The 25,111-nt window shown below is 40.0% G+C and overlaps 1 protein-coding gene across 3 annotated transcripts in view; it reads left to right on the top strand.

Annotated features, from left to right (window-relative positions):
• LOC146695380 (SH3 and PX domain-containing protein 2A-like) overlaps window positions 1-22,624 on the top strand; it is a 61,807-nt gene extending 39,183 nt beyond the window's left edge. For 2 of the 3 annotated variants that reach the window (XM_085477490.1, XM_085477492.1), the window contains 7 exons: window positions 12,601-12,714; window positions 15,075-15,158; window positions 17,781-17,898; window positions 17,987-18,315; window positions 18,465-18,514; window positions 19,415-19,534; window positions 19,691-22,624. In XM_085477490.1, the coding sequence (XP_085333616.1) occupies window positions 12,601-12,714; window positions 15,075-15,158; window positions 17,781-17,898; window positions 17,987-18,315; window positions 18,465-18,514; window positions 19,415-19,534; window positions 19,691-21,619 (2,744 nt within the window). In that variant the 3' untranslated portion in view covers window positions 21,620-22,624. The remainder of the gene's footprint in view (window positions 1-12,600; window positions 12,715-15,074; window positions 15,159-17,780; window positions 17,899-17,986; window positions 18,316-18,464; window positions 18,515-19,414; window positions 19,535-19,690) is intronic. The other variant, XM_085477491.1, reaches the window with a different exon arrangement.
• Window positions 22,625-25,111: the final 2,487 nt, after the last annotated feature.

Below are 25,111 nucleotides of genomic sequence, written 5' to 3'. Positions count from 1 at the left end.
GCTTTTCTCCATGAATTTCAAGTGCATGGTCCTGTTTTTATTATGGGCCCCTTCACTTTTGTCTTTCAGCTGACCACTGTGCACTGTTGATCCATGTGAAACTCATGCACATCTCATTGCAGATTTATGATTTCCAGGTTTCCGTGTTATTGCTCTAACTTTGTTTCATGTTATTATTGCTTTGCTTGCCTCTCATCTCTGAAGCAGGCTATATTTTGCTGCCACTTTCACTTCAGCTCATTCATTCATCTCTGGTTAGATGGATTTCTTATGAGTTTCTAGAAAGCAAAATAGTAGACGGCAGGCTTTTGAAAACACATCTGAAGGCTATTTGACAGTTTTATTATACACTGACACTTCCACAGAGATCACAGAAGTATAACCCGCGTTCCTTACAATTTGCTGTGGAGACTGTTTCCAGCAGCACTGCTAGCGTTTAGGCTGAAATATCAACACCTTTCCAGTGGAAGCTGGCTAACTCTGCTCCATTTGGCTGGGTGACATCACTCTGTGTCCCTCTGCCAGCACTAACAAGACCAGGTGTGTGCTAAGAAGATTTCAGAGTTCATTTGATTTAGCATCCATTCCCTTGCAGTATAAGTACAAACCCTTTAATAGCTTCTGACAGATTGATCTGTGTATTACAGCTCTATGTAGTGAATTTGCTGAGTTAGAGGTACTAAAAGTGTCTGGTGTATTTGTTATGATAAAAGGGCTGTATGGATTTTCAATCTGGGCAGATTTAAAGCCGCATGAGTCCCCCTGTAGAGTCTTGGATGCAGTGAGTAGAAAACTTTGCCATCTAATTTTATATCAGCATCTAAAGGTGCAACAGCATGAGCTTATAATAGAGCCAGATCTAGAAATGGAAAAGTGCAGCTTTGTATTGTTTCTGCCATTCACCCAGTAACGTCAACCAAAGTCCTGCTGTTAAAGCTACTGCACCATAGACATTGGCTGTGACTCCTGCCCAGTGCAGTTATCGACTTTCCCTTACCTTGGATTAGATAATGTATGCCTCTGACGGGGCACTGAATCTAGGTCAGCCCTATAAGTGAGCTCCGCTTTCTCCACTTTTCCAACCTGCTATCCCAAGCCAAGCAAGTATTTTCCGTCGCCCTGGCTTGATGATATAGTTTGTGTTGTGGTCGTTGTTTCAGTTGGTACAGTAGTTTATACTGTCGGCTGTTTTTTGGGGTGTTTGAAGTGGGTGCAGTGTGTGGTAAATCAGCAAGGTGGCCCACTGATTCAGTTCTCTTGAATAATACTATTTACTAACACAGATGCAGGAAAACAAAAGCTTTCTTAGAAAATGATTGTTAAAGTTTAATAATTTTTTGTCCTCACTCTTTGTGCAGCTATTTTATTTGTCTTTTTTATGAGAGTTTGCCAGGGGGAGATGCTGGCTCAGGAGAAGAGAATAGTGCAGGGAGAAACTCGGAGAGAAAATGGAAAAAGCAATTTCCTGCCAAAGTTAGTGGTTCAGAGAGGTTGGTTCATTATAATGGCTTAATGGATCCTCCAGGATGCCTCCTCAGTTTACACTATATTGGAGAGATGTTAACCAAAGCTAAGCTAGCAGGCTTGTTGGTCAGTTCAGTTGCTCTGTATTCAGCGGTTTAAACTTTGCCTTTTAAAGGGCGACGTAGGAAAGGAAAAATAATTTGCAGACGCTTCTGGAAATATCATAATTATTGTGCTAAGCGTGTTGCCCTCAGTTCTGTGTTGACAATTTCTCTATGTGGATACCATCAGCTTTTAACGTCTCTCTTCTAAGGGTAGATTAGCATTTGTGAATTACGGTTTGCCACATGAACTCCAGGAATGTCTGTCTGCTGTGAAAAGATCGACTTACAGCATCCCTCCATCTCCCCAAAGACCCCCTGGCACCACCTATGTACAGTATGTTTTGTGTCTCTGCTGCTTCTGGCTTATATAGGCAGGGCGGGGTTAGAGGAATTTCAGACAAAACCTTAACTTTCACTTACAAGACAAGACATTTTTTTCCGAAAGTCACTTGTTGGCAAGAATGATTCAAAGTTTGACAAAGCTTCACAGAGAGACTGGAAAGTGACAGGGGTATTCCTGCAGGTGATGTTTGATGGCTTCACTGAAAGCCCACAAAGGCTGAACACACAGATTAAACGGGTCTGGCCCTCAGCGTGGCATGATAGATGGGCAGGATGTCTGCTCAACCTTCACATGGAAAAAACGTATTAATACAATACTGTCTGTCCTTCCTGTCTTTAGGCTGGAAGTAAGCTGATCTCAGGGTAAACCTCAGCAGGGACTCAGTGTTCAGATCAGCTAAATCTCCTTTATCTGGAGTTGACTCAAGAAACAGAGAGCAATCTGCAAAATTATACAAGGCTAACCCTCCAGGTTCACATTAATAATTCACCTTACATCTGTCCATTACCAGCCATTTCATTTTCTACAAATTCACTTTTCCAAGTTTGTGTGTTTTTCTGTCTGACCAGATGCAGCTTTCTGTACCATCTTTACAATGTCACTATACAATTTCACTACACTGTGTTTATGTGCTAAAAGAGAAATCATATCCTTCCTCGTTACTAAAACAGATTCTGAAGTATGATTTTACTAACCCAAAGTATAGCAACCATGGCCATTTGTCTTCAGAAAAACAACTGTAATCTCCACATTTAGACTTTTTTCTTTTCATCACTTTTTGTTTAACTAATTCTCTTAGCATTTGTCACTGAGCTGATCAGTTCTGAAAGTCATTATTAGTTAATATAGGACATCATCTAGTCTACAGTTCAGGGCCACTTTTCTTTGTTTCGTAATGCTGTAAATTCTTTCACTGAAAACTATCTCCTGTGCTTTCTCTCTGTCTTTGGAGTTTTCCAGTTTTAATACTATAAATAGCAAATGTGTTTTGTGTTTCCTGTTTGCTTAAATAAGCAAGTTCTTCCATAAAAAAACACCAAAAGGAAAAAAAAAGAAATCTGGTGAGCAGCATTTGTTTCCACAACTATGTCAGTCTGCTGTCGCCTAAAACCCTCAGAACTAGTTTTCAGCCTTATCTCCTTAACTGCTTTAAATGACATTTTATGCCTGTGATTAAATCTGTTAATTTGTTGTAATTTAACATAGAGTAATACACCAATTCATGATTTTTCCACTTAACTGAATTAGATGTGAAAGCTAACACCAGTTTAGTTTAGTATTACACAATATCTTCAGACGTTTATTTCCCCTATCCCAACTTTCTTGGAAGGTCAGTGTTGACCTGCTGCTAATCCTCAAACTCCAAGTTTCCCAATTTGGTATGTGCAGTTTCAGCAGGAACATGTTTCCTTGTGCAAGAGAGGAAAAACACTATAATTCATGTCAATGAACCACCAAAGACATTATACAGAAAACTCGCCAACTGTTAAATGTCTTTTTTAAGCCGAAGTTGCAGCAGCAGATGGAAGACACATTATGCACTCAGAGCAATCCTCATCCTTCACATTCTTTCAGCCCAGTGTAGGAAGTAAAAATGACCATCTTTAGAAATTAACCTTAGCCTATATTTTCAGATAGCATTATTTCCTTGCATCTTGTCACAGAGGCATATGGGGATAAAAAACAGGCATGGTGATGGTATTTAAGTTACAGTAATGGCTCTAATAATAGTGTACAGAAATCTATGTCTGGAGCCAAAAAAGGTATGTCTCCCTCTCACTTAAGAATTGACCATTGAGTTAAACCAGCATTTTAAGGGGTGGGTTCAGGCACTCAAGGACTGCTGTGTCTCCCAACTCGGTGGAGAATAGAGAGCACACAAGCTGTGGGTTACAGCTTCGTTCAGACCATGAGGGGATCCTTTCAGAGACTGGGAGGGAGTGAAGGTTGTTCCTTAGGTCAGCATTAGCTCTTAAAAGTCGTTTTGTGCCATTTCTTGCCCCTCACCCCTCCTTGTACCAGAGCCACCGAGGTAATTGAAATCCAGTGTTTTATGAAAACTGGAAGTGTGTGTATTGGGCTGGATGCCTTTCCCTTGTGCTTTGATACATGATCTACTGTTAATAAATACAGAAGCTGGAAATGAATGGGGTTTTCTCCTGCTTTACTCAACAGTGGTGTCGAGTATCTGCAGGACTGCTGAGCTCCTGCATTCCTCATCATTTCGGGCCATGAAAAAAAAAAAAACGACTCATGCTGCTGAGTCTGTGTTTCACATGTTCATGGAAGATGTGGTCGAACTCTTTTGTGAGGAGTTATTCCACTGCACAAAACAGTGTGGATTTCAACTTTAATCAAGTCGAGCCTGCTTAAGTTAATTATACATTTTTGCGGATATCTGGTCATTAACAAGTGTGTCAGTCACACTGTATTAAACATGCCAATGCTAAGGAATCAAACTTGATTGATCGCATTCATAGATTGTAGCGTTGTTTTATGGGTTTTTCCTGTACCTTAGGAAAAGAGCAGAGTTCCATAAATCTAGTTACTTTGTTGCAGCTGCGAATCTGTTGTTGATTACAGTAAAAATGAAGCATGGCTCTTAAAACTGATAGAGTTTCCAGATGGTAGATACTGTATGAGAGAGAAAGAGCTTAGAAATACTGTCTGTGCTTATTGTATGTCTACATTGTGCATCTGCTCTTGAAGGGGTATAATATATACTGTAGGTTAAGTGAGACTATGAAGACAGCCTGGAAGGAGCATCTGTTTACATAAATAATATAGAAATGTGTCTCTCTGTAGCTATTTTCATCTTGAATTTCTGTATTTACATAAAATAATCTAACCTAAATTAATGAGACATCATCTTTATCTTACATTTTTTAATATATTGTTTAAAGTTAAAAGAATGTGCCCCCTTTAAAAATTGTTTATTTAGTTATTGTTGGCGATGAGGAAGTTGATACCACTCTCATCCATGTCTGTTCAGTATTAATCTACAATGAGTACCAGGTTAGCTTATGTTAGCACAATGACTGGAAATGGAAAAACAGATAGCTGGTTTTGTCCAGCTGTAAGAAAAAGTCCAACTACCAGCACCTGTATATTTAACGTTAGTCCTACTGTGTTCAATCCTTACCAAAACTAAAATGTAAACATAAAAAAGTAACAAATGCATAGAAATGCAGATTCCAGGAAATAAAAAGATTTTTGCTAGGTCTTTACTGCTACCGCTTTTAGTTGCTAGTTGTTTTGGGGTCTTTCAGTTTTGTCTTCAGTAACTGCCGTGCTGGGTTGAGATCAGATGACTGACGGACATTGAAAAATATCAAGTTTCTTTGCCTTGTGAAACTCTTTGGTTGCTTTTGCAGTATAGTTTTGGGTCATTAACCATTTGAGTAGCATGTGTAGCCACTGTAGTATATCAGATCTTCAGTCAATAATAGTGACGCGGTTCCACTGGGGGCTGCAAAGTGCCCATGCCGTAACCTTGCCTCCACCATGTTTAATAGGGGATGCGTCATGCTTTGGATCGTGAGCTGTTTCAAGCTTTCAGCTTACATTTCTCTTCCAATCATTCTATTACGTTAATCATGGTTCCATCAGTCCAGAGATGTTTTCTGGCGATGTCTGATCTGGCCGACTTGTTCTTGAGGGTAACTGTGGTTTGCACCTTGTTGTAAACACTTTGCAGTTACATTCATGAAATGTCTCTTGATTGAGTATTCTTGACTTGGTTTGATGTTGTGACATTGCTTTTATTAACCATGAAAATGTGATCATGCACTTTGTTGGCCAGTGTTGCTGAGTTTTTTAAGGAATGTATCAGATTGTTGATTTAACCACCACTACATTTTTGCCATTTCTCTTGTAGACTTTTTTTTAGCCTAATGATGGTCTCCCTCACTTGCACACACATCTCTTTGGGACTCATTTGTTATGAAATAGCAATGGAGTAGGGCTTGCCTGCTTGGGGGGACAGCGGTCCTAGTATGATAGTGAAAAAAGGCAAAACTACAAAAACTCTCTTTGTCCAAAAAAAATATTAAGCTAACTGTAGGTAGGTTTCGGTGCAGCTTGTCAGGATTTGTCAACCAGCACAAACCAACTGCTGTCTTTAGCTTTATATGTGAAAGACAGAATTTGGGTATTTTAGACTGTCTAAATTAGATCATTGTTTTTGTTCAAACAAGGCCATTATTGGCACCAAGCAGACATTTAACTTGATATGAGCAGTCTTATTTATACCTCAGCAGGCTGCTGCGGGAAAAAAACTTTATTACAACTTGTTCTCTCCGTAACATTCAGTTTTTCTTGGTCCTTGTAGTAAAATACAACACTGTAGTTAAGACAAACCATTCAGTTTCCATCTTTCCGAGGCTGTGACATTTGAGGTTGATGTCTGTGGTCACGATCCTATGGTGCGATGGTGTTATATGAGATTCCCACTAGAGTCTTGTGGTTTTAGCTATTGTCTTATGCAAATGCTGACCCTAAAATGGTGGTGGGGGGTTACAGAACTCAAATCTGCTCAAACGCTTTAAAACCTTTTTGATTTACTCTGGATGTTGACTAAATTGCTATAATCGTATTATTGAATAATGTTTAGCAAAGTGTATTGCAAGTCAGCATTTGGACATATTTGTTTTTCTTGTTTGTGGTTGAAACTTTGCAGTAGCTTTCCAGGGTTTTTAGCTTTTTATAGCAAGGCATAGAGACATGGAGGAAAGCAGGTTGTTATGCAGACCGATCAAAAAAAACCCAAGAGATAATGATACACAAGATGCACAGATGAAAACAAAGGTGTTGCTTTGCAATGTAAGTCTGAGCTCTGTGCCGTGGCAGCCTAGACAGTGGGTGGATCAGAATCTGACACATGCACATGCACATGCAAGTGTACCTGCCCAAACCCTCACATAGAAGTTTCCAGACACAAGAGGTATGCTTCTTTCATGTATTTCTTCCACATCTGTACAGATAATTAGAAGTGAAGAAGACACTGCGTGTTACTCTGTTATGAATCTTATTTCTGTTATCTGCAATTTCACTTTTAAACAACTGAGTCTTATCCTTAACTTTCTCATTGTTCAACTTCACCGTCTGTAATTAAAATCACTGTAGTCTGAGAATTTAATTCCCGAGGGTTCTAGGTCATACAGGGGTAAAATGAAGGTCAACATATTCAGAAAACCACGTAAACTTACCAGTATGATTTCATCGAAATCTTAGTCACCATGTAATTCTGCAAGATTGCTGTCTTGGCAGCGGGAGACTCACAAAACAGCTGCTTCTTTTGTAATGACCTCAGTAAAAGGTTTATGTCACTGGGAAGAGTGTACAAATGATAACCCTGTCAAGTATGATGTTGATATTATCCAAAATCTTAGAATCAAATTCACCTCCCAGCCCTATGGAAAAAAATAGTCCAGAGGAATTATCATAAGATGACACACATGTATCAATTATAGGTGGGTTTCATTTTTAAATCTAATAGAGTTTTTTCACCACATGGTTCCTGACAGCTGTATTTGTGTAATTTTGTGTTGCCTATACACAAATGCTACGGAGCAGTGAATGAGTGCATGCGATGAAAGATGTGGAGCAGTTTTTTCTTTCCCCACATTTCGTATAATTGCAAGCTCTCTGATATAAACCTGCCAAGGCCAGGAAATCAGCACTTACGTAATGTGTGTTTTCATTTTAAGGTGACTTTTATTGCTGCCTTTGAGGTTCAGTGAACTCAGCCTAAGCACCTGCCATGTAAAGGGATGGTTGAAAAATACAGACAAAGCCACCCAAGCCATCAGTAACAATGTGTATTCACTCAGGTCGTTTAAACTGACGCCGTGTCTTTGCACCATATTTAGATTCAGACTTGCAGCCCAATGGTCACATTTAAAGTACATTCACACACTTTATCCTTGTGGGTGCTTTTGTTGCTGTCAGTTGTCACTTCCCTAAAGTGAACCTGATATTTCTCCCCAGCTGCAAAGTAAGTGTGAACATGGCAGTTTGCAAATGTAAAGATTTTTTTCGTCCTTTGAGTAGATTATAGAGATTTTTCTCCTGCCAAGCTGACCTTTCTGTATAATGGTTGATTTAGTTTAATGTGCAATTCATGTAATTGATCTTGCCCTTCCCTGTTCATTAAACTCGGCACATCAGACTTATTTAAATGCTTTCAGTGACTTAATGAAGTATTGCAACATTTTCCTGTCATTATTTTGACACTAATTACAGTGAAATCCGCAGTTATGTTTAAAATACGGTAGAAATTTGTGATCTTCTAACAAGCTTTCAACTCCACAAAATAGGATCAACATATTAAGTCCATCTCAATGTTGTAGATGCCACTTTGTGCTTTTTTGTGGTTTGCTTTCTCAGCCTGATTTATTGACATGGGGTTTTTGCTCAAGCCAAAGCTTTGGTGAGCACATTACATGGATTGTTACATCCCTGAGCACAGGCCAGCTCAGTGTTCAGAGCCAACCAATATCCGCCTATCTAGACCCACCCTTACTTTATGCAGAACAGGCCCATAGCCCATCATGTTTTTGTTGTATAGCTAGGCAAGTTAAGCAATTAAATAAATCACCCTTGATATGAATCACAGAGATTGCACGTGTAAGTGACCAAGAGGCTTGGAAAGATTTTCTCGGTTATTGCTTCCGCAGAGAAAGCCAGTGGAAGTATTAGTCTGTCAGCAGGACATCTGTTGTTTTTCTAAATTCCAGTTTAATTTAGTGGACGAAGTCATATGGCTAGGGAGTCAATCCGATTCACTTTATGTAAGTCATCAGAGTTTGCAGTTGCCAGCATCAAGCAGATATTGATTATGTAATCATAACAACTAGGGATGCACCAACATAGGTGATCAATGTCAGAGGCCCATATTTATTTATTTATGTGTCATATCAATGTTTAAATGGCATTGGATGAAGAGTGAAACACTTTCTTTAAGTTTTCATGACATAGAATTAAGAACAAACAACAAAACAAACAAAAGTATTAGTATCAGCGTGACTCACTGCTACTTCATTATGTACACCTGTTCACCTATTCAGTCAAATGGCAGCAGCTTAGTGCACTTTGGTATGTAGACATGATTAAGATTAAGTTCAAACTGTGCATCAGAATGGAGAAGAAAGGTGATATAAGTGGTTTTGAATGTGCCAGATGGGCTGTTCTGAGTATTTCATAAACTACAGATCTACTGGGATCTTCCCACACAACTATTTATAGGATTTAAAGAGAATATATCCAGTGAGCAGCAGTTATCTGGTCAAAAACATCTTACCTAAAATCAGAAGTCAGAGGAGAATGGCCAAATTGCTTTGAGCTGATAGGAAGACAACAGTGACTCAAATAATCACTTGGTAGAACCAAGCTATGCAGAAGAGCTTCTCTGATGCCCAGCATGTTGAATCTTGAAGCAGATCGACTACAACAGCAGCAGATGACCACACCGCTGCCACTCACTTCAGCCTTACTATGGACTCACCAAAATTGAATAATAGAAGACTGAAACAACATTGCCTGGGCCATGAGTGATGAGTCCAGTTGGATTGTACGGTCAGAATTTGATGTAAACAACATGAAAGCATGGATCCATCTGTATAAAAAAAAATGTATAGGAGAGGTTTGAACCAGCTGTGAAATGGAACACTGCCATTGTCTTTATGGGTTGTCCAGACAGCTGTCAGCCATATTGGGTTCCTGTTACCACAACAAAGTGTGTGTGACAGTTTTTTTTCCATCCTTGTCAATCAAGTCTCTCATTGAGAAGCGAGACACAGTCCTAATATATAAATATACATATGTATTTTTAATGTTTTAATATGCAGAGAGGAAACGTTTGGTTTAGCAAAGACTTCAAATGATCTCTTTAGTGTATGAGGGGAGATGATAAATAAAAATCACGTTTACTTTTTTCTTAAAAGCATAAAACTTGATATAGCTGTACAGTGTAACAGAAATTGAGCCTTAAAAAACACAATTACTTGCCATGGCATTCATTTTAGTTTCTAGCATAATAAAATGTGTTTTGCATTCTTGAGGAGTTCTTGAGTGCTTCACAGGTCTCTTCTGTGATTGCAGCAACACCAAACTTAACTTCAGTCAATCTGGTGTGGAATAATTTACAAAGGCAGAATAATAGGTGGAACAAATAACCCACCTAAGAAACACTGGTGCAGCACCTTAAAAGAGCCCTGCATCAAAAAGGACAATGATGGATTCAAACACTTGAAGTGACATCAAATACGCAGTCCCCAAAGATTGGGACTGGATTTGCTCAAGCAATTGGAGACCAGTATGATCAGCTCTGTCTGAATGTAATTTTACATGACACCATTTCCCAACAACAGCCATCTAAGAATCCTGCAACATTTTTGAGATAAACCCAACAGTCCAGCAATCTCTGCGACAATTGCAGGCAAAAAAACCTCAGTTTAAAAGGGAGAAATTTCAGGTCGAAACAGGCACAGAGAAAAAAGAAGAAAGAAAAGAAAATCAAGCCGGACCAACTTTGAACTCTTTTGGCTTTGGATATGCAAGGTTTTCTCTTTGGATGACACAGGGATACAAAATTCACGGTTCGGTTCGGTTCGATACTTTGGTGTCACGGTTCGATATTTTTTCGATACAAAAAAATGTTCATACCTTTTTAATTTGTCATTTATTAAAATTATAAATATATATTTTAACTCAAAAGTACAGTTTTTAAATTTAATGTTGCTGAAACAACAAAATAATAAAAAATAAATAAATAAATCTTTCTCGATCAGAGAGTTTATTACAGAGAAATGGCTCTTTCCAAAATAAAAGCTATACTATACGCTTCTTCTGGGCTATATTCTCAGCAGCATGTGAAACATAGCAGATCCCCATAAGGAGAATCATGTGCTAACGGCTGTCTAAATGACTCGGGTAAAGTTTGTAGCATGCGTGCTTGTTGTTTTTGTCTGCTTCCACTTGTCTTTGCACTAGGATGATGTCGGGGTAAATGTGCAGTCATATTCATTGTGTTCCCACTAGTGCTGTCAGCGTTAATCTCGTAAAAATGACTTTAACATCATAACACGGCAAATCTCTGTTAACGAGTTACCATGGATCGCCCCGTGCGTGGGGCTGGACGGCGTCAACACGTTAACAAGCTAACTGCGCTAACGCACTAGTTCCCACCAATTGAGCATTGCATGGCACATCCGACATACTGTTATACTTTTTTCCATGACGCGCTTACCTTCAGGGTCATACTTCACATGAAAACCAAGATAGTTCCAAACGCCAGATCTGAATGAGGGTGGGAGAGGTTCAATTTTGGGTAGCGTTGAAGCAGTTGCCAAGTTGCAATGAGCTTAGCTTCTGTCTTGCTAGCTTGCGCTGCGCTCAGTGGATCTGCGCTCGACAGTACAGCCTAGACGGAGTAGTCGAATGCAGATCCACTGAGCTCAGCATCATCAGAAGAAAAGTTGATAAAATAAAATAAAAAAATTGTATTGTTCAATACATATGCGTACCGAACCAAAAGCACTGTATCGAACGGTTCAATATCGATACGAGTATTGTTGCACCCCTAGTATATATGTATGTATCCTACACACCTTGCATGGATAGAAATCCTATGATTACAGCATCTCGGACTGTAATGCATCTGTTTTCTGAACTGCTTATCTGTCTAGGGGATAGACCCTTTCCCAACTTACATTAGATGAGTGGCAGGGTAAACCCTTACCAGCCAATCACAGGACTAACACAACCACACACATTTGCACCTACAGCTAATCTAGCATGCATGTCTTTGAACTGTGGAACATTGTTGAAAGTAGCCAAAGAAAGCCCACATTGTCACAGGAATAACTATTAAATAAAAATGACCAAGGAAATGACCAAGATTATCATCAGGTTCGGTGAGGTGAGTTGGAAGTGCTGATCATTAACAACCTCCCATTGCGCCACCCTGACTGTAATCACTGACTTTCAAAACACAGCTTTGGCTAGGAGATATGATGCAAACCTGGAGTTTATAGCATGCCACTGCTAGTTTTAGGATCCATTTTTAAAATGAGCATTATTTTTTACTTGCTTCTCTCCAACTGAGGCATCTGTCATAAAGATGTAATAGCAATGCTGTCATACCCAGGAGAATGAAGTCAAATCAGCTGCAACCCTGCAAATGGATATCTTGGCTTGTAGGATCACTTCAGCAGTTTCCTGCCCACTGATTTCATGACTGATCCCGATGGAACGTAGGTCAAACAAGACCTCGTCATGGGTTGAGCCACAGCCAAGCAGTGTGTCCTCTGATGTTCTTGGTCCTGCCCTTAGTGATAGATTTCTGTTGGCAACACAATAAAATGCATCATATTCGTGTTCATTTGTAGCTGTGATTGGAGATATTTTATCCAGCTGAGGTTTAATGAGTAAAACAAAGAGGAAGTGATTAACGGGAATGTACAAATGGCATCTGTCTTCTTCTTTCATCTCTCTTTCTGGAGGCTTATTCTGTCTACTTTTTCTGGTGCAAGTCTTATCCAAGGCTCAACTTCATGAGGAAAGTTCAAGAGCAATTGCAGACCTCTGAAAACTGTTGAATTCCTTAAAGTTAACTATAGGCTACGCTGATTTCTTGCTATCCAATTCATTGTTTGAAATGCAATTTACAACCTCTGTATGTTTCCATAGGTTGGTGGTTTGTCAGCACTGCAGAGGAGCAGGGCTGGGTCCCTGCTACCTATCTCAACTCTCACAGTGGCACACGGGATGACTTGGAGCTGGGTGCCTCTAAAGTTGGGGAAGGTAAGTAACTGCAAACGCTTCAGTCTTTGCCCACCCACACACGTTTGCACATGTAAACACAACCTCACCCACTCCACTGTACCCACACACAGAAACCACTTTTGCCCTCAATCCTCAGTCTTTGATCCGTGACAAAATAAAAATAAAAAACCTCACCGCTGCTGGTCTACGCTAACAACTGAGGCTGGGCCGGGTGAGCATGTTACTCTGTCTGCTTGCCATCATAAGCACATCAGAACAGAGTGTAGATTCAGACCTGGGTAAACATCAAGGAGGAGGGCCAAGAGAGACCAGACCTCAATGTTTCAAAGGATGTGCTGTGCAGTGCTGCACTGTACAAGAAAGATACAGTGCAGTATTAAGTGATACGCCCGCCGTGTAGTGTAGCTCATGAAAGAGGCGTGTGTTTTCATTGAATAAAAATGAATATTTCTGGAGTCATGCTCTTTAAATCATGGTTATCGTTAAAGAAAGAAAGCTCTGACATGACTCACGCTATTTCATGTCCGCTTACCATTGAAGATGATGGATGTTAAGTTTCGTGAGCTTACTGGAGCCAGAGAAGGATCCAAAACAGTCGTAACATACACACCTATGAAGAGTTTGGTTTGCCAGAAATGTGAAACTGACGTGTGAAGCTGCAGACAGCATCCAACTGCCTTGATGGCCCTTTCAGATACAGTTATCAAGCCATCTACGAGCGACTAATGCTGTCTCACTCCCCAAGCATTTTCAACGTTAGTGGAGAGAGCACTTTAATCATAGGCCAGAAGCGCAAACTTTGATCATTTTGGCAGGTATTGCAGCAACTGCAGGATATTTGTTAAGATATATGCAACATTGTGTTAGAGAAAACCCAAAAAACTGGAGGTACGGAAATAATTAAGTTGCATATTACACTTCCAAACAAACATCAAGATTTTCCAGCACTCTGGCCAAACATCTTTTTGCTGCACAACTGGTGTAACAATGGGACTCAGAATCCCTGCGGTGTTGTATATCTTATGACTCAGTGGTGGAAGAAGAGAGTGAACACACAAGGCTAGTCAGTATTAATGTTTTGCATTATGTTAAATAAGTTAAAATGCCCTTTTCTCCTCTCAGAATACAACAAATGGATAACACACAGGCGCATAGCTATATGCAAACCATGCACTCCTATCTCCTTTTTTGGAGTTATCTCTTTACTGAGTTAACCAGTAGGGGGTTTAGGAAGGACAGTCTGTCAGTGTAATTAATGTTTATGTGTCTCATGAGTCTTAGAAATGGCATGAACCTCTTAAAACAACTCTTTATCAGTTCTGCGGTCTTCAGCCGATTGTGCACAACCACATAGTCACTTTGACCCCTCCCCAAGAAAACAACAACATATTTTTCAAAAATTGGTTTTCTGATTCTGATAATGATAGTTGTTGAAAGCTCAGACATCTTCTGATTTGAGTTTACCCACTGATGGAAGCGTAAACAAACCCTCATCCTCCTTGTTTTGGTAGTAGAAAATAAGAGGAAAATAATGATACTGCCAGCACTGACACAAATGATAGTCATGTATTTCTGGGAGTGCAGCTATTTACCTTAGTCCAATATATCTGCCTACCAGTATCACTAAACACATTATTTTTGCTTTGTTTAGCATGTGCAAACAGTAAGGTGTGGAACAATAATGTGTGACTTTATGAAGACGTTTTGTGCCGAATTATTTCTTTCCTCTGAGGAAACTGGTGGGGAAAATAGACTGGCATATAGCCACCAGTAAAATGGCAAACTGATGTACTTTGGTTTTTGTGAACATTAAAGAAGTAAAATAAAATGTATTAACTGGTTAGATGCTGAGTCTTTGTGTAAAGTTTAGCTGCTTTGTGTGTATGATTTAGACTTGAAATCTTTTATAACCAAATGTTTTTACTGTCTCTTTAAAATTTCTATATAAAAAGGATCTTGTTTAATGTCTGAACTGTTGGAATCATTTCCATTTTAGCCATCTTATATTTAAAATACAAGGAAATATGGACCCTTCTAGGTACACATCTCTAACCAGCTCCTTTAAGGCAATATGCGTCCCACATGCTCAAACCTAATGGGGGGGGGCTCTGTGATAACAACATGCTAATTACAAGCCACAGAGGAGATGTCTTGGTTTTTAACATTTCTTTTGTAACCTCCATCCACTCATGCTAACTGTCCACCATGTTTTGCGTTGTGGTCGTGTTTTAGTGTCCTCCATGTAGCTAATAATGGATCCATGTCATTTGTGTGTTGTGTGTTTGTGTAACATTTGTGCTTGCTCTTCATGTCTCCGTGTTTGTTTGATTCTTCCTTGTCATCTGGTCGCCGTGTGTGTGTGTGTGTGTGTGTGTCAGTTACTAAGCGACACAAGGCTCATCTGAAGAGGCTGGACCGGAGATGGACGTTGGGGGGTGTCATCAGCAGGCAGCAGAGCCGAGGTGAACTGAGAAACATGCTGCATCGCCTCCCTCCTTCCTTCCCTCCCTTCTCTTTTTGTTACTGTTGTCCTCACCCCATCTCATTTATTGTCTCTTATCACATGACTCAACTTTTATCACATGCACATATTTGTTCAGGCTTGCATTCTGCATTGTCCTCCAGCAAATGCAGTTATCACGAGCCACAATCCACAACTAACCACTAACTGACGTTAATATGAAACGGGCCTGGAAAGCAAAGGTGAAATCAGCAACTTTATATACACTAATTATTGATGCTAAGCTCAAATTATGCTACAAAATTGCTCCGCGTAAGCGTTTTTATTAAAATTATACTCCGCATGCCAAAGCCAATCGTCTCCAAATCACAGAGGAAAAAAAAACAAAAAACTACCCACTCATCTGAAAGTAGTTGCGTAATAGACTTAGGAATGCCTTATGCTGCAGTTTAGAGCCATATTTTACGTTTTATGAGCAAATGAAGCGTGTATGTAGATCTGTAATAAGTGTGTGTTCTGTCAAAGTGTGGTACAAACAGACATTTCTCTCCTGGTTTGCTGCAGATAGCAACCAGTATTGACTGATAAACAAAGAGTCTTATTAATCTTCCACTTAGTTTGCGAGCAAACTTGCACATTCTTACCGCAGCCAGGGGTTTTCTTCACAAGAGATACATTTGGATGGCTGACAGAGGAGCACGGATAGGCTATTGAGTTCAGCCCAAACTTTGCACTTGGCAGTGCATGCTGCTCTCTAGAGTGGAGAGAGAGTAGTTTCCACCCCATGACTGAAATTCAGCTTTGCGTTTTGTTTTGTTTTTTTGCTGACTCCACATGAACACTTTATAACACCGATGCATGTTGTGGTTACTATAACATCTGATTCAGAATTTCCCTTCATTGGATATTGTTGAAGACTGTTTGAAAGAAGTTGGTAAGAGGCAAACGATTTAGCAGCCCCAACACAAAGTGGCCGGAAGAACCAGGGAAAAGGAAAATAAAGCATTCAGAAAATATCCTGTACCCAACGAGTTTGAAAGGACTTACTATCCCACAGCCATTTAAGCTGCCTACACAACCTTGGAAATGGGTGGAGAAAAGGAAAACAGAATAATTTGTTACCACAGTGTTGATTCCTGTGAACCAGCTGAGAAGACGGCATACAGAACAGCACTTTTTTTATGTGCTCCTCTCTTTTTTTATGAGCACACCTCTTCTCCTTGTGTTCCCTGTGTTTAGACAGGAATTGCCATAATGACAGGAAATGATGACTTGGCTCTGGCCCTCGGCCTCATGGGAATGCATAAATCAGCGTGGTGCCTCTGCTTTCTGTTATGTGCTGAGTTAGGAGATACTCCCTGTCGAAAGGACAAGGACACTAGTCCTTAAGACACTAGTTTGACCCATGTGCTGTAGTTTCCCATTGTCATGTTATAGAACTAATTACGTTCTGTCAGTGGAGCTGAAAATGACCACAAGGTTTTTATTCTTGGCTCTATTTGAGTGGAGCTGCATGATTCACAGTTCATAATTATGCTTATGTGATTTATACTGCACTTTTTCACTGCCTGAAACATTTCGTCTCACTTTGGGCAAAAACTTTCTTCTGATTGGCTGTCCCTCTAAAACAGAAGGTTTGAAAGAGGAGGCTTCTGTGCTGAGATGGCCCCGCTTAGTGTATCTGCTTTCACTTATTTTCATACAGAACCAAGACTAAAATATACGTTCACATGCCAATAAAGCATTTTAGAATATTATTTTGCCAACACTGGCTGCAAGCAGAATATTTCTTCAAGGGCTTTGCAATAAATAAATAAAAACTATATTCTTAGATTTAGCTGGAGCTAATAGGAGCTTCATGCATTCTGAGGGGTTAAATCAAGCAGGTCAGTTGTTTTTTTGTTTCGTTTTTTTTAAGTTGGCCTTTCTGTGTGCCTCATTTTCTCTTTCCACAAACTGTTTCTCTGCATTGCTATTAGGATTTGTTTTATCTGAACTTGGGCATTATTCTTCTTACAGAGATATATTCCTTCACTTACATGAAAGCACTGCTATCACGTGTGCATAATCACTGTGTATATTTAGTGCTATTTTAAGCAATGCGAACCTATCCTGCACCACCAGGGTGCCCCACTGCTCCTTATTTGTGCTGGGAATCAGACTGAAACTCATAATCCATTACCAGTGATAATGATGCAAACATTCCAAGTTACAATGGGTTTTATTGCTGTGTGAGACATTGCTAAACAGTTGCTAACACTGCAGCACATCTGTGTACGTTAACGACATGAATTAATTATGTCCTTTAGTTATTTCTTAGGTTGATAAAGAAAAATTTATAGACAAATCTCACGTGCCATTTGAGCCATACTCACACATCTGCCTGAAAGCACATCCAGTCTGTTTCATCTCACAGGTCTGGTGTATCTCAGGGTAATCTATCATTATATATTGCTTCATAATTTAATGTGTCATCTCATTACTGAAGTGTAGTCATAAAAATACAAGTCTATAAAAAGATTTATAGATTATACAGTTTTCTGTCTTGTTTTTTGTTTCCATTAAATATTTTGTTTTCGGAGATCTCGTTGCTGTCAAAATCTGAACTCATTCTCTTTTGCAGAAGAGAAGTACATAACAGTGCAGCCCTACTCGAGCCAAGGGAAAGATGAAATTGCTTTTGAGAAAGGTGTCACTGTGGAGGTGATTCAGAAGAATCTGGAAGGCTGGTGGTTTATCAGGTACAGTACAGCTCTCCTTACTTGCTTCTGACATTTTTTTTTTCATTCTACACAATTTTATCATTTTCTCCTCCAACTTACTTCACAGGTACCAAGATAAGGAGGGCTGGGCTCCAGCGTCTTACCTCAAAAAGATGAAGGATGACTTCTCTCCCCGTAAGAAGACTGTGACAGGCCCAGTGGAGATCATAGGAAACATCATGGAGATCAGCAACCTCCTTAACAAGAAAGCTTTAAGTGAGAAGGATGTGCAGACTGAAGGTGTCCCAGAGAGTCCACAGGTCGCCAGGAGGGAGATAAGCTTGCCAATCCCCTGCGCTGACGCCAGCCCTGTTAATGCCCCACAGGATGGAAACAGCAAAGCAGAGCCTGCTTCACCCGCTATAGCCAGAATTGCCCCACATCGGGTAGAAATTGGTTAGTCATGCCCCTGACATTTTTTGTCATAGTGACTTGAATATTTTCAAATGTGGGCAGATATCTTTTGAATCTATGATATATTGACGTAAAGCAAATTCATTAAATGTAACCAAACCATGTGTGATTTTTCTGTTATTTTCTCACAGGTTCTCCCATTCTCAGGCAAAAACCTCCTCCTCGGAGAGATGCAACCCTGGTAAGAGTGATGATATTTCAGTCATCTATCTATCCCTCTATACATGTAATTATTATTTTTGGTTGATAAAGGTCAGAAAGCGTGAAAAAATGGTGTTAATAATAAATGTATACAACTTGTAAGCAATTATGAATGATTTTGATCATTGTTGAAGAACAAACCGGTAAATCTTTACTTAAAAAGACACATCACAGGGAAAATGTTACTGCATTCATCTCTAGGTAATGAGTGTGCACGGGACTTTGTTACTCGTGACTTTTCCTTCATACAGACATTTACCAACATACAACAATGTGTAATTGAAGAAGTATTCACATTGTTTAATTTAATGTCCTGTTCATCTACCAGCATATTTTAATTTTTAAAGATAAAAGTACCCATTCTGATAAAAACAAACAAACAAACAAACAAAAAACTCCAACCCTTATGAAAGTGACACTGATTCAATATGTAAGCACTCTGTAGAGCAGCGGACCCCGACCTTTTATGCGCCACGGACCAGCCATACAACAAAATAAAACAGTCCCGGTACCAAAAAAAGGAGATTTATTCATAACACACGGGAAAAGACCCAGGAAAACCGTGTTAACGATAAAAACAATAAAAAATACCGATATAAAGCCCTGAAAACCATAAATTTGACACCCGAGCCTCAACTCTGTTACCAAACGACTCACGGACCGGTACCAGTCCGTGGCCCGGGGGTTGGGGACTGCTGCTGTCGAGGATAATGTGTACTGCTGGAAACACTGTATTATTTATTATTATTATACATTTAAATTAAGTGGAGAAAAAAACTACTATTAGCGTCTTATATGTAGGGGTTTGAATATAAACTAGAAATGAAATTTTTTAATCACTGACAATAACTCTAATAGAACCCATTTTGTATTCATGTAGGGATTTCAGTTGCCCTCTCCTCCAGAGCCCCCTACAGTTGAAGCAGAGTATTACACCATTGCAGATTTCCAGTCCTGTATATCTGATGGCATCAGTTTCAACGGAGGACAAAAAGCTGAGGTAAGCGCTCTTTATTTTAAGGCACAAGATTACCACAAACATCAGTCACATATCTCTTGCTCAATAGCTCAATAACACCTCTGAAATTAAAATGTGTAAAATGGCTTCAAATAAAGACAAAAATATACTTTTTTTTTCTTTGGAAATGTGTTTTAGGTCATTGAGAAAAACTCTGGTGGCTGGTGGTATGTCCAGATAGGAGAAAAGGAGGGGTGGGCTCCCTGCTCCTACATTGACAAACGTAAAAAACCCAACCTGAATCGTAGAACAAGCACTTTGTGCCGCCCAAAAATTCCACCTCCAGCTCCACCTGTCAAGAAACAGGACTCGGTGGAGACTGCACCCCCCAGCAGCCCTGGGTCTGAGGCCCCAGAATCTCCTGTGTCTCCTGGTAAGCCTGTCTATGAAGAGCCAGAATATGATGTCCCTGCCATTGGCGATCTGGACCTGGAGTCTGAGTTTGAGTTTCTGAGAGGAGAAAGTTCCTTGGTTGATGGAAAGAATGAGGACACTTCCTCAGAGAAGGGCTCTCACATGTCTTCAAAGCCTTCACCAGCCTCATCACTCCACAGTGCCTCCTTCAAGATGGGTGAGTCATTTGAAGATGGCCACGAGGCAGAGGGAGAGGCCGAAGGTGAGGAAGAATGTATCTATGAGAATGATGGCTTTCGACCATTCAGGGAGACCCCAGAGAGGCAGTGCAGCAGGGACTCCAATTCCTCCAAGACAAATGTCTTGTCACAAACTGACAAGACTGCACACCCAACATCTGGTGGACGGAAACCTGCAGGTAATAAGCTCAAGATTGACTTGAATGGGAGCTCATTTTCAACCAAAACTGATGAGGCATCCAGTCCAAAATCTGCCTCCACTGAGTCCACCCCAGATCTATCTAGACCTAAGAAAGACCAGGAGGAAAGCAAGCCATCCTCATCCACCAAATCTTCCTCTAAGCTAAGGCCAGTGGTGAGGCCCAAACCACAGCTAGCAAAGAGTTCCAGTGCAGAGAAGATGGACATCAGCACATTAAGAAGGCAATTACGGCCAACGGGACAGCTGAAGAATGGTACCAAAGCTAAAGGTGAGGACTTGGAGACTGCTTCAGTTATCTCCTCTGAGGACTCCTTCTCATCTCAGAGCACATCAGATCTCTCCTCCATCTATTCTAAAGGCAGCCGAGGAGACTCTGACCTGGAAGGTTGTAGCCTGTACCGCACCACAGACCCGTACGAGAAAGTCCAAGAGTCTGAGCTTAGCTTTCCTGGTGGAGTGGAGGTGGAGGTGCTGGAGAAGCAGGAAAGTGGCTGGTGGTATATTCGCTGGGGAGATGCAGAGGGTTGGGCTCCAACTTATTACCTGGAACCTGTCAGGCCACAGGATGACACGGCAGGATCCGAATCCGATGGCACTCCGACTAAACCTGGAAGCCTTAGCAAGTCCAACAGTCTGGAGAAGAATGAACAAAGGGTGCGCGCATTGAATAATATTAACCAAAACCTAAAGAAGGTCACTCCACCCATCCCCTCCAAGCCTCCAGGTGGTCTCTCCAAACCTACGGGTTTGTTTGGCGCGTTCAAGCAGAACAGCATCAAGCAGCAGCAGGTTGTCAGACCGCAATCTGTCTTCATCTCAGCCCCCATCAGAGACGGTCCCAGCCCTGTTGGCTCTCTCAGGAGAAATGAGTCTCTCAACTCAACAGATCACCCACGCGCCAGCCCCACAGTGCGGCGCAATGCCTCCTTTGGCACTGTGCCACGCAGTTTGGCACCAAATAACATAGCACTGCCAAGCAGGAACAGATCTGGTACTGGCAGCTCTGAATCCCTTGGTGTCAGCTCTCAGAAGAATGCCCTTCTTGTATCTACAGTGAAACCCAAGCCCCACATCATCCATAACAACCTCAGAGAGGTTTACATCTCCATAGCAGACTACCCCGGTGATGAGGAGACGATGGGATTTCCTGAGGGGACGAGTCTGGAGGTTCTTGAAAAAAACCCCAATGGGTGGTGGTACTGCAAAGTTCTGGACAATGGCAGACCAAGGAAAGGATGGGTGCCCTCAAATTACCTCGAGAAAAAGCACTAGCACTCGTGTATGGAGCTGGCAGAACTCTGGACATGCGTGTAAAGACTACTCTAACAGACTTATTTTGTAAAAAAAAAAAAAAAAAAAAGCTAACTCCCGGACATTAAATCCGGATTGAATTCCGGTACCTTTGCCAAAGCGAGCACCCCCATCAAATTTTAACTTTGTAATGAAACAATGCATCTGGTAATATGAATCTACATGATAGAGTGCCTAAGACTTTGCATCAGGAACAATATATCGGGACTTAACCACAACCAAAGACAACACCAGAGAGTGGAAGAGTGAGTTAACGATATTCTCCAGTGGTTACCTTTAACTTGAAATAAGACGTCATTTTGTGTCTGCTCCTCGAACCCCTTTCTGTTAGTTTTTAACATAATTTTATTAAACACATTTTAAGAACTTAAAGCTTACTGCATGTTTGAAATGATTCATTATACTGACGATGCCTTGAGCTGTTGAAATTAAACCTTTTTTTAATTGTTATTTTTTACAGTATTTCCTAAAGAAAATCTCTGTTGTTGCCAAAGCTGCTTTGTGTTAGTAAAATTTTGGTGCTGCATGTTTTTTTATATCTCTTTATACTGTATGTCACCTTCATGTGAAATATTTTATCCATTTAATTATGTAATTTTGTCCTCATGAAATAATTTGCAAGCATTTTCTCTCCCTTAAAGTTCAAAACAGTTACAGCAGAGCTCCCTTAACTTTTTTTTTTTAATTTCAGAGGCAAAAGCTCAGTGAAAATGTTGTAAATTCATTACTTAATAATTATGTTAATACATGTTTTATTATTACAAAGGCAAAAGTCATTTAAACCTTTCTAAAATGAACTGCTCTATTAATTATAATAACATTTTGAATTTCTGCTGGGCAGTAAATTTGACAGTATTCCTTTTTTGGGGGGACGCTCACCTTCTCACTTTTGTTTGATGTTAACTGTTTGATCAGTGATGATAACTAAAGTGCCAAAAGAATTACTTTAATAAATGCACTTTTGAACATTCATTTGTTCTTTCATCTGTTTTTTTAAATTTAATTTAATTTTAAAATTTTACCTGTACTTGCTGTTTTCCTACTTCCATGGTTCCCAACATACATATAAAAAGAACATGGCAGCATGGAACTATTTTCTTTGGACGGATGAAACTAAACATATCAACACAAACACCTCATACCAATTGCCAATTATGGTGGTGGAGGGGAAATGAGTTGGTTTATTTTGCTGCCATAGGACCCAGGCACCTGATCCCTGAGTCTATTGTGAACTCCTCTGAATACCAAAGTATTCTAGAGTCAAATGTGATGCCAAGCTTGGCCAAAATTGAGTCATAAACAGGACAGTTTACTTTTTTCAGCCATTCTGTTGTAGAATGGAAAGAAAAGAAAAGAATCAAGATGTTGCAGTGGACCTTTCAAAGTCCAGACCAGAATTTAAATAAAATTATATGCTGGGACATATATAAATGTTTCAAAGAACTAAAGAAGGGTGGGCCAAATTTGTTCATCAGCACTTTGAAAGATTGCTAAACTCATACATAAAAAGGATCCTTTCAAGTTATTACTGCTAAAAACTGTTCTAAAGTTCTTTGAAAACGGTCTTTTTCACAAAACTGCATTATTGAACAGCATTAATTATGTAAAATGGGATGTACATATAGAATTCTGATACTCCTTAAATGCTGCTAAAATGCTTCATTTTTAATATTTTCTGTCTCATTTTTTTAGGACCTATCAAGGAAGAAAAAATAACGAGTCATCTTTCACACATTTAAAAAACTGATATTGTTGTAAAAGTGATAAACCAAAATGAGATTATTCCTGTCTGCGTTGCAGGTGTGTTTAGGGGCACTTCTTTATTGTGAGTGAATGTGATCATTATCATCTGAGCAGATTGAGAGCTAGAAGGGCACACTAAGAGGACATCCTCTCCCAAGGCCAATACCTTGTTTCACAAAAGCATTTTGATTCGGCACCCACTCACAAAAGTTTTTTTCTCTTAATACAGCTCTCCACCAAGTTTCATGAAATTCTGGTGGGTAGTTTTTTTTGTATAATCCTGTTAACAGTTGACAGAAAGTATGATGAAATTCATTACCAGCCATAATCACTGGCAATAGGATACCCCTCAGTTCTCTTTCCACCTTTAACTTTGTAAAAGATCTCAGTATTGGATGTGTTTATATCTAGTTTCATTCCACATCTGCATATATCTATAGCTCTAATACAGCTCAAGTGTTTTACCAGCCAGATGATTTCATTCAAATAAATTAGATCATCCTGGGCTGCTTAGGATTCCATTCATTTCTAATTGACAGCAGCACTGCTTTAGGAGAACCTGCACGTTTGACATTGGCTTTCATTCTGCGGTTGCTGAGCGACTTAATTTAGCATCAACTCGCAAAGCAAACGTTAAAGTTACCAGTCTGGAGACGTATAATATGATCGCCTTCAGCTGCAATCAGAGAAACACCAAATCATATGTCCATCCCACTGTTGAGACTCGTGCAGTCATTGGCTTGGAACTAATTGTGGATGTCCATTCATCATCTTTATAACAAGTTAAATGTGCACAATTGCATGCATGTTTATTTACATGCATGCAATCGTGGCTCAAGAGTTGGGAGGTCGCCTTGTAATCGGAAGGTTGCCGGTTCGAGCCCCGGCTTGGACAGTCTCGATCGTTGTGTCCTTGGGCAAGACACTTCACTGTTGCCTACTGGTGGTGGTCAGAGGGCCCGGTGGCGCCAGTGTCCGGCAACCTCGCCTCTGTCAGTGCACCCCAGGGTGTCTGTGGCTACACTGTAGCTTGCCATCACCAGTGTGTGAATGGGTGGGTGGATGACTGGATGTGTAAAGCGCTTTGGGGTCCTTAGGGACTAGTAAATATACAAACACAGGCCATTTACTTGTGAATGCAAATGATGAATCACATGGGTAAGACAGGGAGAAGAAGGGAATGCATTACACCATCGGGGACTTCAAATTTAAAAGCGATGTGTCCCTCATTGTGTCACCACAAGTATCTGAAAACTAGCTGATAGTTTATGATGATGAAATATGGAAAATGTGATTTATAGCACCTGGAAAGAAAATATTTGATTAACTATATATATGTAATGATTAAAGAATGGTACTAGAATCTATATTTATGGCCAATGGTCAAAATTGATTCTATAAAATGAGATTCTTGTCAACCTACTGCCATTACTATTTATAAAAAATGGACTTGCCATGTATTGACTGAGTTTTTAAATGAAATATTTGTTTTTTTCAAAATGCACTGAAAGCTTTTTAAATCATACTGTCTGTGTTTTCTGCCCGGTGCATAAGATGCTGGACATGTTTCTGGCCACTGGATGGCAGCAGTACTCAGCATCTTGGTGCAGACAAAGCACTGCATCACTGTGACCTTCACCTGTGCCTTCATCAGCTCAATAATTACTGTAAGGCTGAAAGGACTCATTTGATATCAGGGACTTTAAAACA

Source organism: Copadichromis virginalis, linkage group LG13 (genome assembly GCF_057382275.1).
Source record: "Copadichromis virginalis isolate Kocher_CV1m ecotype Utaka linkage group LG13, C_Virginalis_male_GT1.1, whole genome shotgun sequence".
NCBI classification, from domain to species: Eukaryota; Metazoa; Chordata; class Actinopteri; order Cichliformes; family Cichlidae; genus Copadichromis; species Copadichromis virginalis.
This window is presented reverse-complemented; position numbering and strand designations above follow the sequence as displayed.